This window comes from Cyrtonyx montezumae, unplaced genomic scaffold (genome assembly GCF_038088225.1).
Source record: "Cyrtonyx montezumae isolate F1298 unplaced genomic scaffold, pur_monq_1.0 scaffold_10, whole genome shotgun sequence".
NCBI classification, from domain to species: Eukaryota; Metazoa; Chordata; class Aves; order Galliformes; family Odontophoridae; genus Cyrtonyx; species Cyrtonyx montezumae.
The window spans coordinates 50035469-50050053 of record NW_027071826.1 but is presented as its reverse complement, the minus strand read 5'-3'; the positions used below and the strand labels follow the sequence as shown (position 1 = coordinate 50050053).

Below are 14585 nucleotides of genomic sequence, written 5' to 3'. Positions count from 1 at the left end.
GCTAGAAAAAAACCCGCATGTAATTAAATAATTTCATTATAGAAATGGTTGTTAAATAATTATACTTTGCCAAGATGCTTAAATACTGCCACTGTTGTGGCTGGATGCAGTAATTTTCATTTATTTCCCTTGACAACTTAAGAATGCTGAATCAAGTTAAGTGGTTTTCCTCTACCACTCTGGAAATAATTGTATTTTCACAGTGGGCAGAATGAATCTTGTGCCTTTACTAGTTATTTATCAATTGATGACAAGAATACACTTGGTAAATGAAGGAAACCTTATTCTGAATACCTTGCTGTCTAATCAGATATTTTTGTCTGATTTTTTCTCTCTCTGAGTACTGGTTGTGTTAGTTGCCTTAAGAAAAGTGACAGAGTCAAATGTGAGTTGAGAGAAACTATCAAAATAAACATGGATCATAAAGAAGTAATGAAGAAATGGATATAGTAGTATTCTGTAGTAACTGAGAACAGTAAATTAAATTCATGGCTTTTGACAGAATAAAGTGTCTTGTTGCTGCTAACACATTACTTGTCCGCAGTTCCTTGATGATAATAAGGGATAGATATCCTGTTTCCTGTTTGTATGTGGTGTGTTTGTACACCCTCTGAAGACAGCGTTTTTTTATTGGCATTTAATGTGAACGTACAGTAACTGACTTGGATATTCAGAAGCAAAGATCACAAACACTTAAAATACTCAAGGGAAAATATCTCTTTTTTCCCCCTTTTTCTAGACTCGGCATCACTCAAGATTCCTCTCCAGCTCCCTTGTTAAAGCTGCTGGTTACACTCAATCCCTTCAATGAGGCAGCAGATAGCACAGGAGGTCAGGTTCAGTGCACGCTCCTTGTTTTTTGCTCTTCTTCTTCCGCTCCACCTTCTTGCTTGCATGTTTGCTGTGCTCTGGTGTGAGCTTATTCATGGTCTGCAGGTCCTGCGGGGGTGTAAATGGACCCATGGTAAACCTGGGAGCAATTCCTAATTCTCTGACCGTAGTCATCTCTCATTCCTTTGTTTTCAGCATTGTTCTTTTTGTTGTTCTCTTGTACCTGTGTTCTGTATTCCTCATTGCTTTCTGCCCTTCCTTAGATAGGTTTTTGCAAAGGCGCTGTTAGCATTGCTTATTCTTGGCCAGTGATGGATCTGCTGCAGAGCCGAGAGTGTCTGGCACGGGGCAGCACCTGATCTCTTCCCACTCCTGCGGTACCCAACACAATAGAGAAAGCTGTTCAAACTTTGAAACATATACCCACAATTCATTGCAAGAGTGAAGGTAATGCAAGTTTGTTCAAGCTTCAGTTACTAGTAGAAATAGGTTCTGTTAGGAAAAGAGAATTGTTTTTATGTCATATGCACCCTGGATTTTACCAGTATTTTCTTATTTGGTGACTGACTATCCAAGCGTACCGCCAACTGAGATGTGAGTAAATTATTAAGCACATCAATTTAGTGGCAAAGTGTCAGCCTGCCAACAATTGTCAGTTTTATGTCTGTGTATACCACTTTGCACGATGTAGAAATTCAGTGTAGTGAAGACCCCATACTAACACATACATAAACTTGCTGTGGATGATAAGCTTTCTTCCCACAGGAGAAATGGGACTCGTCTTTCCTTCTTAGCAATAGCTGAGCAGATAAATGTGCCTACCTTAGCATTGCTTCAGGCAGTACTACTTCCTGGCTCACCTTTGAGCCTTAATTTCCCATGATCATTCCGCAATTGTATAAGCAAGCGGTAAGAAGTGGCTGGAATACAGACCAAGTTCTGTTTTCAGAGAATAAGATGTAAAACACGCTAGTGGAGTAGTCAAAAGGCAGCTAATGGTCTTACAGCAATTGTTTTTATTTCTTGTGGTACACTGACTGAATAAATGCACGTCCCTTGGAGTTTTCAGTCAAAGAAAAGAAAGGCTTTGTCATCAGAAATGCATGCTTAATTCCATTGTTTGAAGTTACAATTTGAAGTTTTGGCATTTCTTTTTGGATCTTGTAGACAGCGCCCATGGATAACCATTGCTTGAAAATCTTAGTCTTACAGATACAGCCCAGATTTTACTGAGTGCTTTTTCAATCAGAAAGCAGCAAGACATTCATTTATCACTTTAGGAAATGATCTTGGCCGCAAAAATCGCAGATAAAATGCAACAGATGCCTGTGTGAGTGTGATTCTGAGTACAGTGATTCCCAAGATGGACATTCATGAATGGCAGATTGTCCTTATGTGCAATTACAAATGCATATGCACTGCTCTTACAGTGAGCTTTATTTTTATTCAGACCTCTTTTGGGGCACTTGTATGTGATGAATCATATATCAGATAGTCATCTGCCATTGATATAAATGTAAGTTAAAGCCTTCAGAAAAGCATGTTTGATTTGGAAAAATCCAGATAATACCATTTTTCCTGTTAGTGTGCGAAGCAATGGGAGGAGAAGGAAGGATGCTGACCTCAGGAGGGGCAGCCTGGCAGGGGAGTCACTTCTTTGTCTTGAAGAACTCCCCTCACAATTCTGTCAGTGCACTTTTCTGCCCTGAATGTGTTAATTCTGTGAGGATGTTAGAAAAAATGAACACTTTGTACCTTAATCTTCTAATAGATACGAAATAATTACCAAGGAAATTATGGGAGTATTACTTTGTTAGGCTTTCATAAGCAGAAGGCAGGGTCTCAGACTGCAGAAAGTCTGGGGAAAAGTGAAGACTGCATGTGAAGCTTAAAGCTTCTAACTGCTGAGTGAGTATTGCGTGTCTGTAGTCTAGTCATACAGAACTTATATTCTCTGGATGTGTCCAGCTTTATTCTTATTTGTTTATGACTACTAAATTCATTTTTTTGTTTCATAGAATTGTATCATAGAATGGCATAGGTTGTAAGGGGACCTTACGTGTCATCTAGTTCCAGCCCCTCCATGTCATGCGCAGAGTTGCCAGCCACTAGGTCAGGCTGCCCAGGTTCTCATCCAATCTGGCCTTAACATGCCTCCAGGGATGGGGCATCTACTATCTCTCTGGGCAATCTTTTCCAGCACCTCACCACTCTCTGAGTTAAAAGTATCTTCCTAACATCCAACCTAAATCTCTCCTCTTGGTTTAAGGCCATTTCTCCCTATCCTATTGCTATCAGAATATCTAAAAAGACGGTCCACCTCCTGCTTTGTAAGCTTTCTTCAAGTACTGGAAAGCTGCAGTGATGTTGCCCTAGAGCCTTCTCTTGTCCAAGCTAAACAAGCCCAACTCCTTCAGCCTTCCTGCATAGGAGAGATGCTCTAGCCTTCTGATCATCTTTGTGGCCTTCCTTTGTTTATCAAATTAAATTCTTTTTCAAGTCAGTATTATTTTGCTGTACCAGTGGAAGTGTCCCAGAAACTCAGGTCTCTCATTCTGCCTACCTTTTGGAAAAGCTCATTAAGGAGAATTTATGTTTAGTAGTGTGACTATAAGTCTGTAAGTGTGATTGTGACTTGAATCCCATTTGATATAAAGACTATGTTCCAATAGAAAACTTCGACGTGTGTTTAACCTGAGTTAAATGCTTGCATAATTTCCTTGTCTAGCATGTGTGTATATGCTATGTATATATAGTGCTGAACAACATTAATTTCTACTGCCTGCATCTGATCTAAGTACCTCTTATGATGTGAAGTTAGCTTGTAAGATTGTTTATATAATTCAGGCTTTTTTTGTGGAGGTCACTTAGTGTCAACAGATAGAGATACTTGCAGCTTTCCCCACTGCTATGGTTTTTGGACTGCTATTGAGTTTTTTTTGAAGCACTTTGCAGACTTGTAAAATCTCTACTCTGTGACATTTGTCTATGTGGCAGCAGGGCCTGCCTCATTTGACTGAGGATTTAGTGTGTCTTTGAAGAAGTGGAGCGGATTCTGGGATTCAGGCTGTAAGGCAGTACTTTGATGTGTATGTAAACATTACAAATTTGCAGAGGTTGGAATTTAGTGCACGTGTCAGTGGTTTCCTGTCAGTGTTGTCAGAGGAAAATGAAAAACATCTTGAATGAATCAAACAACTTAATCTGAATGTATGTTTTTGTGTTTTGGGTTCGTTTTAGTAAGAGATCAAAGAATGTGGTTCTTGGCATACTTGGAAACTCACTGCTCTGGTGGTATGTGCTGTTACCACACAAACTGTTTTCTTTAAACATTTCTGTGTAGCTAGCTTAAGCCAGCTGTCAGGTCTGTAGGTGACTGTGGGTGTGGAGGATGATGCTATCCTGGCTCTCAACAGTGAAGTTTCTGCCTGTTGGAATATTGACAGTTATCTGAATATTTACTTCTATTTTCTTATGTTTGTGTGATCGGTACTAATGAGTTGTGGTTTGTGAATGCAGCTTTTGAGAAATGAGGATTTTTTATTTAGATGGCTAGTTGTTTGTGACTGTGGACAATATTCATAATTAGGGCTTGGAGAAAATGAAGATGTTTTTATTTTGTAAGCATCTATCTACGATGACAAATCAGAGCCGAGCAAGGCATTTGATATTCCGTTTACAGTGTACTTTATATAATGAAGTGTTTGCAGAGACAAGGAGTTCTCTAGCTTTGACTGCATGGTCACTTGAATTAAGACTGGGAGGCTAGCAGGATAGATGAGATGATGGTGCTACCAGTCATTCTGAGCAGATCTCTTGTGCAGTTAAACACTGAAAAAGAAACACTGTGATTTCATTGTAATGAAACTCTTTAACTTAAGATCTAGGTACAGCAGCTCAGAATGTATCTTTTTAGAACTGAAGCATTTTTATAATTAAACATGTTACTAAGTGAAGATTTCATTAGCATTATTACACTGCCTAAAATATGGGCCAAAAAATAAAACAGACTCAACCGGTAAACAGGACTATAAAAACATGGTATGACTAAAACTGGTTTGCTACTTAAGCGTGGATGTCAAGTGCAGTGAATTTTTTCTCTATGCTAAATCTGTAGTTTCAAAGAACTTGTTCTACACAGAAATTTTAGTGGCCACATTGTCTGTCCTGTGTCGACTGTCTTTCTTTTTCCCCTTTAAAATTTTATCCTTTTTTCCTAGCATAGTAATTTTTCTGAAATTAAATTGTTCATCTGTATATATATATATATATATATATATATATAAGAAACAACAAACAACATTTTTATTGTCTGATGAGAATTTTTCTGCAATTTCAATCAGGATTTTCAGTCCTGGCCTTCAGTTTTGATTTGATGAGAAAGAATTGGTTTTAACATAACTATTTTTTGAATTTTTAAGTTTTAAGCCTCAGGTATTAATAGTTATTCTGATATAAGAGGCATACGAGGACGTGTTTTGTGAAGACTTACAGGCTGCAATAAGCTGGAAGAATTTGGTGTTTTGCCTAGTGTTCTCCCTAAAGTTATGTCTTTTAAATTAACATGCCCTGGAGTTTATTTGAATGAAAGTCTAAAATTGTTTCTTTTTATCTTTGTCTGTTGTAGAAGCTCCACCAAAACTGGAAGAAAATCCTGCTGAGGCATTCACTGACTCATCTCTCTTTGCTCACTGGGGCCAGGATCTCAGTCCTGAAAACAGGCGTATTGCTCTTAAACAGTTCCAGTATTACGGCTACAATGCGTACCTGAGCGATCGCCTGCCGCTGGACAGGCGCCTGCCTGACCTTAGGCCTAATGGGTAAGTGTTGTAAGTAACCTGAGCATTTTAGGTTCCTGAATTCCAGTCTGTTAGCTCCTTTTTGCCTGGTAGTGTTGCATTCTGTAATCTCATAGGTAGGTTACAGGTATGCCTATAAGTCATTTCTATGAAGTATACGATAGGTAGTCCCCAGAGAGATGAGTACCCAAATTAAGTCCCCTTAAAATCCCACTAAGCTCCCCAAGCTCTTTGGGAACATTAATATCACCTACATTTCACACTTTATAGTGTTTTGTTGCTAAAGGAAAATAGCACCTGTTAGATTTCAGTTTTATCACAAGGCCTGCCTATAATAACAAGAAAATAAGAATTTTTCTTCTTGGAAGACCATAAAAATCAGAAAGCAAGCGAGTCTGGTGAGTGCTAGTAGTGCAATCTGAATTTTAGGCAAGCAGTGTGTACCAGCTGAAAGACCATGGAACCTCTAGCTTTCACTCAGCTCTGCTTCAGTTCTAGGAAGTACTCATGTCAGAGCATAAATACATCCACTGTTATTTCAAAAATGTTTAGGTAAGATGGGTGGGACCATGTGAATGGACATGTTTAATGCATTTGAGTCCTGCTCTAGAAGAACCATTCACAGAGACAGTTAACACAACTGTTTTTCAGCCTTGATGATACATCTTTTCCTTTCAGACAGCAACTTGTGGGTAGAATAAAAACTGCTTTTAAGCAGCTCTTTAAAAAAGGAAAACCCCACAAAACAAAACCAACCAAACATTAAATAGGACAGGCGGTTAATGAATTGAACCAGTAACCAGGATGTGAAAGGCTTTTCAGCTCCTCACCCATCCCAAATGCAATCTAAATGTGATCTCATTAACTTTTAAGCAAATGTTATAATAACTGAAGCAATAAGCAGTATATTTTACCATATATTGAGTGGTATGAATGAAAAGATAGGAATTCCATTTGAGGCAACAATTAAGCCATTTTAAATACAGCTATTATTTATATTATGGTATATCTCATTTTAGAAATATTTGTAGTAAGTTCGCTGAAATAACAACCTTAAAGAAATCAAGATCTGTGCAATTATATTTGTATTTTGATTAAAGAATTTTCTTATTGGCTGTAGTGGGGAAACTTTTTTTTTATATTCTAAGCTAATTTAGAGGAAAAATAAATTAACAAGATACTAGTGACAGAAGTGTGTCTATTCTTCTATATCTTCAGAACTGACTCTTCTGAGTCAGTTCAATCTATTTTATAATTGTGGGTGTGAATAAAGACAGAAGAATGTGTTGCTTTATCTGGAAAAAAAAAATCTGATCAATATTTTAAAAGAAATTCCACTTTAAAATGAATCATGTTGTTGTGGTTTTGTGGTGTTGATGCCGGTATTCCACATCAGAGCATCACGCAGCAGTGAAGGAGTTAATGGTGTGGGAGCAGCAGAGGGGCGGAGCTCCGCACCGGATGCAGGCGGCGCTCGGTCTGGGCGCGTTGCTCTGGGCTGCCGTGGAGGTTCAGCACGTGTGCATCCCCTGCAGGTCCTCCTTAGCGTAAGCTCACGGCTTTTGGTTTGGAAATTTTTATCTCTCTCTCAATTGTTCAATTTTATTAGATTTAGTAGTTACCGTTCCTTCTCAGATCGTGCCGTTGTTTTTCTTGTAGACCCATCTCTTCCCGCCGTTTCCCCCTCCCCCTCCCGGAGCGCGGCTCTGCTCCGGCGGCCGCGCGGCCACTGACGCAGTTTCTTTTTCTCTCCCCTCTCCCTTCTCGGTTTCCCTTGGGTCACTGTCACGGACAACACCTTGACACATGTGATCCTCATTGAGGTGAAAATTTGAATTAATTAGCTATCTGCCAAAAACATGCTAGGCATTGCTGTATGCCTATGGACATGTGCATACAAAATGGCAGATTGGTAATGATAGCTTAGGAAGATTTTTTTTTTTTAATCGTGGTTCAGAAATGAATGGGTAATCTGACACTGAAAGGTAGTGAATTCAAATACTGAGGGAAATGAAATGCATTGTCATGTAGCTTGTACACTGTTTGCCACATATATAGTAAGCACTCCATGGAATACTGTGTTACAGGGTGTTCTGAAAGTCAGCTTCCTGAAAAAATGAATCCCCAGTCCTCATGTGGAAATTTGTATTTGTGTGAAAGCATGTATGTGACTATTTCAGGAAAAATCTTACCTCATCTGAGTATGTTTTTCACCACAATTTTCTGTTGTTAGGATTTCAAGCATCTGTTCTAAAAGCCAGTTGCCTTAGTCACTTCTGGAGTCTATATGGATGTATTGGAAGTATTCTTGAGCAGATAATAGACTCAAGCAGCATAGCATGAAAATCAAGGATAGCTTGTTCTGAAGAGAACACAGAGCAAGTAGCATGGAGATGCAGTTAATCAACTTCCTGCTTGAAAAGTAATAAAACACAGGTATCACAGCAGTGCTACAGTTGTTCTTAGAGAAATTCCAAGTTGATCTGCCTGGATTAAACAGTGCTTCTACAATAGGCAGTGTGACATAAAAATCCTAGCCAAGGCTTATAGAGAGTTAGCTGAAGGAAATGGAGTTCTTATGGATACATTCAGGCTCAGCTGCGCTCTATCATCTATACTAATCATGTGAAAATATCTGCTGTTGGTAAGACAACAGAAATATAACTGGAGAGTAATGTAATTCTCATCTAATTGGCCTCTGTTGAATCTGGAAGAATAAAGTGATCTGCCAAGTGTGTGACACTAAGTTGGCACTAACAACAAACAAATGTTCTTTTAGTTCCCAAGTTTCTCAAACTTAACTATACCTCTGCTAATTAGGCTTGAAGCAGAAACGGTTGTATTTCTGAGTAACCTATGCAAACCAAAAGATGTCAAAATGCTTAGCTTCTTACAGGCTGTGAATCCAAGCAGAGCAGCCCACATAGCCCCCTTTTTTGCAGCCTGCAGGCTTTGTGCTTGCACACAGCTTTGAGTAAAGAGCAGCATGAGGTCAGTATTTCATGTGAGTGACTCTCAGGTTCACTGTCTCAGCTTTCAACAATGTAATTTTCCTCTATCCCAGGCTGCTTGTGTTTATTTCCAAGATCAGCTTGAAGGGCAAATGCAGTAGCGGCAACAACTAAGTAGCCAGCAACAGCATAAGCTTTAGAAGCAGGAGGGGAAGACGAGGAGGCAGCTATCTTGGTGACTTTTTTCAGCCATGTATAGTTTGAATCTTGGGTGTTCGTAGTCAAGAAGATGATAAAGGATTGAGTATTGAGGAAAAAGCAGACAGTAGCAGAGAAATAACAAGAGTTCACTAAAGGAATGTTTGGGTTGGGAAGGAGAGTTATGTAGTAAAACAAAGTGAGCACTAAGGGTCTCTGCAGTTTCCTGAGTCGGTGGTGCCAGCTATGTGAGACTGTGCTCCTGAAGTCCCCAGATATCTGGATATTATAATGTCCATTCTGTTTTTACTTATTATTCACCCAGATTAGGAAAATGGACCTATGTATCTTATTTTCTAGGTTATTATTTCTTAAGAAATAAGCGCCAGAACTTTATTCAGCTTCCTCCTTAGTGTTAATTTTAACAAGGCAATCTAGAATTGTGTGATTCTGGATACTGAGAAAAAAAAAATGCAAGAAATTACTGCAGATTGAAGACATCCAAGTCTTCATACACTGTACCATCAAATTGAGGACCCAAACACAACATGTAAGCCAAAGTAGAAATAGGTTCAAGAAGGGTGCAGTTGTAAAAGAATATAAAGGAAAAATGTAGTGGACACACTAAATGTTTGATGTATCTGTCTTTGGGCTTTACTGATCAATAACAACTAGCAGTCATAGCTCTCTCTCTTTTCTCATCAAAATTTTGTGCCTGTGTTCCTGCAAAGTCTCTTGGTACTGAGAAATACTGTAGCTCCTTTTAATATTGGTATGACTCTGCTGTAACCTTTGTTCTGTCTACTGTGCTCACATCAAAATAACTCAGCGGGATTGGGGAGAATTGTTGATGTTGTCTCTCACAAGGCATCCATGTATATCTTTGTGCTGCAACCAGACACTGCTGTTTACCACCCATATAGCCATCTGTTAGCCCATAATGTGTCTGTGTCACAGAGTTACAAATAACTACTGACTCTAATGAGCTTGGAAGCATTGAGGAAAGCAGTGTTGGCCTTACTGAGCACAGAAATAGGATAACACTCCATATTCATTATAGTTCTGTTGTGTTCAATTATCTTAAGTAGAGCAGACAGCACCCACAAAGCTTGTTTTGACTGTAATGTTGAAGAGATTCACAGAAAGGTGTTAAGCAGAGGTAGTTTATTTAGAGATCCCAAACCTGTGTACCAAATCTCCTTTTGAGTGGACACAGTTTAGGCTTCTGCTTTGGCTTGTAAATTTTGTGTTGCCTGATCCAGTCTGATGAAGTATAAATGTGAAAGAGCAATAACATTTTCCAAATAAGTGATGAGAAAGTGAGGAGCTGTGAGGAAAAAAAAAGATGTATAATGGGACCCCATGTGGAAGAATTGTGTTGAAGAATTCTGCTCCTGCAGAGCACATGTGATACAAAGGGAGTGGCTAAGGGAACCTTTTCGACCAGTATTAACTACAGTCAAAAGTTCTTCTCCATTTGTAAAAGAAATGGTATTTGTAGGAAGAATTGAAAACAGGTAGAGATGAATTTAAAGATCAGATTTAAAGATCCTTCTTGCAGATTGCTAAATACATGGTACAACAATTGGCTTACTGCAGATGTGCACTTTTCCCAGTCAGTGCTGTTCAGCAACTAGAAAAAGCAAGAGGTTTCTTGTGCAAAGAAAGGCTTGGGTAATTTTCTAAGTGCTTCTTATTTCAAACAGTTCACCTATCCCAGACTGTATTGTTTTGAGTCTCAGTTCAGCAAGGGAAGATGGTAGAAGCCTTGAAGAGTAGCAGAGTTGGTGTCAGAATGGAACAGGCAGGATATCCACAGAAGGGAGAAAAATTATGCATCTGCTCGTTGAGGAGAGTAATAAGTTTTTAGAACAAAAGCTGTTAATATGTGTACATCTGTCAAAATGCCTGTGCTGCTGCTAGTATTACTGTGGTACATGCAGACCTGTACGCATAGTATGCAAAATAGCATCAGATCTGTACAAGCCTGTAAGTTTTCCTCGGTTAAAACTGATGTAAGAAAAATGTGATTCCTGACTGTGAGGTTCAAGTTAGGAATTTGAATGTTAGCTCTGCTTATCCTCAAAAGTAGCTCCTGGGGATTTGCATTCCATAAGCTTTAGCTTCATCTGAGCTTAAATCACCATGTATCCATGAAATAGTCTATTCTGCTGTGAGTGATGTATAGGACTTCGTGTTTGTTTTACACAGTTCTGTTGTTTCTAATCATAATAGACAGTTAAATATTGCATGTGGTTTTTGATATTTTGAAGGAGTCCTTTATAAAGAGCACAAAAGTCTGGTGCTTCACTTGTAAGATTATTTTGGATAGAAGTCCTGAAATTACCAAGTTATTCAGCCTAGTTTTCAAATACCTGGTTCATTTTCCACTCTCTTTTATTCATCTCTGCCATTGGTTCTTCTGTTTTCTTTTCTTCAAACTGAGTTATAGCACTGGCCACCCTCTGTGATTCTGGTTTGTGATTCACTTTGCCATGTCTGAATGCATCTGCCCAAATGGCTCCTCTAAAAGTATTTAATATCACTAGCAATGGTGTCAAATTGGCTGCAGCCTCTGAAGTTATAATAAACCCAGTTAATAATGCTGCACACTTGTTTCTGCTCTTCTCTGTTTTCTGCTTTAACTGGAAGAAATAGTGATGGTGTAATCCATGTTCACTTTCTCTCTCATAACATGTATTTTCTTCACTTGGTGTACGCTTACACGTACTCAGCATAACCCCTGGCATAGTACTGGAAGAGTAACAGTTTTTGTACAAACAGGCATACAGAATTCTCCCTACGTTCATAAAAAGTGAGTTTTATTGAGATCATAGGCTCCCAGCTTGCCATTATAAGTGCTTTATTCAGAGAAAGGTATTGGTTTTAAGTACCAAGAGGAAAAAAAAAAGATCTTTATTGTATACTTTTATCAAATGTGTATATTTTATTAAAAGATGTGAGGAATTGATCAGGTACAATTAAACCAATGTTGTACAATGCTTAGGAGAGCAAGAACAACTCACTCTTTTGTTGCAATCTTGGAATTTACCTGCATATTTAACAGCTTCTCAGTCATCTTATCTTTCCTTTTTGCCTAGTATTTTGTTTGTTTTTCCTGCCACAAATCCTTCAATTGAATGCCACCTTTATTCTCCTGTAAAAGATTTTGACCACAAGCAACATTTTCTAGATTTGCAGCAAAAGTTAATGTTTTGCTGCTGTCAGTTCCATAATGCTGGATCGTAATACTCAATGATCAGTAGAAAGGAAGTTCAATGTTAGTTTTCTTACTATAGTTAAATTAGCACTTAAAATTCTGATAATACTGTAAAAGGAAAGATGAAGAATAAACACAAAATCAATAAATTTTAATAGTTAAGCTGAAATTTTTACAAAACTTGGATCTTTTGCAAGATTTTTCATGCTCTTTATTTCTTTTTTGCTTGAGTAGCATTTTTGTTTCCTATCATCCATCTTAAACGTCTGTTTGTTGATGACTAAATAATACCAGATCTTGAAGAAAATACATTTCTGTTTTTGCTTGTGTTTCTGATACATTTTTATTCAGTTGGAACTAATGCATCCTCCTACATAGATTATTAGAACGATACCTTAACCCCAATTTTTTAGTGACATGCTTCATTGTATCCTGTATTTAAAAAAGAAAAAAAGGGAAGCTATGTCACAGTTCAACAGTTTAGTCAAAATATGTTCTGTTTCTGTTGTTGGCTGTGATACCAATGTAACTCTTAATTGAAAGGTTCTAAAAAATTGGAGAAAATACTTCTTTTTTATAATGTTTTCATAATATTTGTAGGTCTAATAGATAAGTTATTAATACAGAAAATCATTCTTGTTTATTGTTCTTACTCCATAGTTATACTAAAAACATTTTAATGTGACTAGCTGAACTGCAGTATCACAATGTGTGTGTTCAAGATGAATATAATTTTCTCACGGACAAATGTTTGAAGGAAGATTCATAATGTATGCTGTCCTCCAGCTGCCAGAGTTATGCTTGAAATAGAACACTAGGAGTTTCTCTAAATTTCTGGTAACCATGACAACTGTTACTTTAGTGTTATTAGCTCAATGTAATTTAGCAGGGTTAGTTGTGAGAGGTAAATTTAGTTACATTGTAATGATACTCTTCATTGTAATTTCAAATTATGTTTAGAATTTATATTTCAGATTCACTTAATCCTCATACTGGAGTATGTTCAATACTTTGTGAGCCTTACTTTGCACAGGGGAGTGACTGAGACCTGGGCAGGTTGGGGGTTTGTCCAAGGCCCCAGAATGAGTCAGAGGCAGAGCTGTTGTTAAAGCATGTACATTACTGGTTGCCATGCAACAGCGCACTTCTTAGGGCTTAATGGATATCAGATTTTGAGCTATTTAATTTCCTCCCTTTTCCCCCATTTGGAGTATGTTTTATATGCATACATGCCCATCCCTTCCCTATAGTTATTAATTTTTTATTCTGAAAGTATGAAATTTTATTACTCATAAAACTTAGCACAAAGATAGCTGCTCTTGTGAAACTGTACATATTTTTTGCATTCCATGCAGAAACTAAGTTGGATGTGTTTAATTCCAATTTGTTTAAATAATATGAAGAAGGAAAAAGAGGATAAAATAACAATGTAAAATGCAATTTTTTTTTAAAGTACACGTATTGAACTCAAGCTGAAAGTAAAGATGATAGATGTGCTAGATGAAAAAAGTGAATTCAATTTAGGAATGCACCAGGGACTCATTTGTAAGGCATTGAAAAAAATTGGACTTGATGAGAGCCTAATTCTGTTTTCTTTTATCATATGCAGATTTCTTTTGGTATATACTGGGGCAAAATAGGAGTCAAGTGACATTCATATAATACACAATGCTCTTGTCTTGTACAAGGTGCCAGACAATGGAAAATCCTGTCCACAAAGATTTTATTTGAAAAAATGTAAATGAATGCAGGTAGGAAAAATAATACAAATAATTTCATTTAATTAGATGAAAGACATGTCACAAGCAGAAACTGTCTTACAACATTTAAGTTTATGCAATATTCTGTAGTAGGGCAGTCGATTTTGGGGGTTTGATTTTGTATCAAGGGTTTGTTTCTTTGTTTTTAAAACGTAATTTGTCACTGTACTTTCTTGCAAAAGCATAGTTAACGTACTTCAACCTTCACTTGATTTTGTGGACAAAATTCAGTTTTTGAGGAAGGAAATCCTCTGGGTTTTTTTTTTTTTTTTTTTTTTTGTGTGTGTGTGTGTATTTTAATTGTAATTTAAGATATTTTCCAAACTTGCTATTGCTATTTGTCTGTTCTGTGAAAATATTAAAATGTCCCCTGAGTTTCCTTTTTATCTTCTTTGTAACATTAGAACTGCTGAGGATAACTGCCTATGCTATATAGCTAAAAGACTGACTGCATCTTTGTTTGCTTTACTGTTATAAATCTATGCATTTTTTGCTGCAACGGAATCACTGGAATAGCAGGTTTTATGGATACTTTATAGGCTAATACTGAAAATTATTTCTAGATGCCTAAGCCTTTTGAGTAGTTCATACTGCACTCCTTTTGAATCCTAATTTTCAAAATTGGAATGAAATTTTAATCCTTACATCAGAGCGAAATCTTTAAGTTTTATGAACTTGTAAAGGAAACTGCAATTTTCTTAGTCCTTATTTTGTTAGTCCTATTAATGTCTATGCAGATTTGTACTTCTGATTTATGTATAAGAGATGACATCTACAAAGGAACATTATCCAGATTAGTGCCATTTCCTTTGTTCATGTAGATTGG

General features: G+C 37.4%; 1 protein-coding gene across 2 annotated transcripts in view; it reads left to right on the top strand.

The window, feature by feature from the left end:
- GALNT18 (polypeptide N-acetylgalactosaminyltransferase 18) overlaps positions 1–14585 on the top strand; it is a 205572-nt gene that overhangs the window by 99074 nt on the left and 91913 nt on the right. For both annotated transcript variants that reach the window (XM_065755351.1, XM_065755352.1), the window contains exon 3: positions 5459–5651. In XM_065755351.1, the coding sequence (XP_065611423.1) occupies positions 5459–5651 (193 nt within the window). The remainder of the gene's footprint in view (positions 1–5458; positions 5652–14585) is intronic.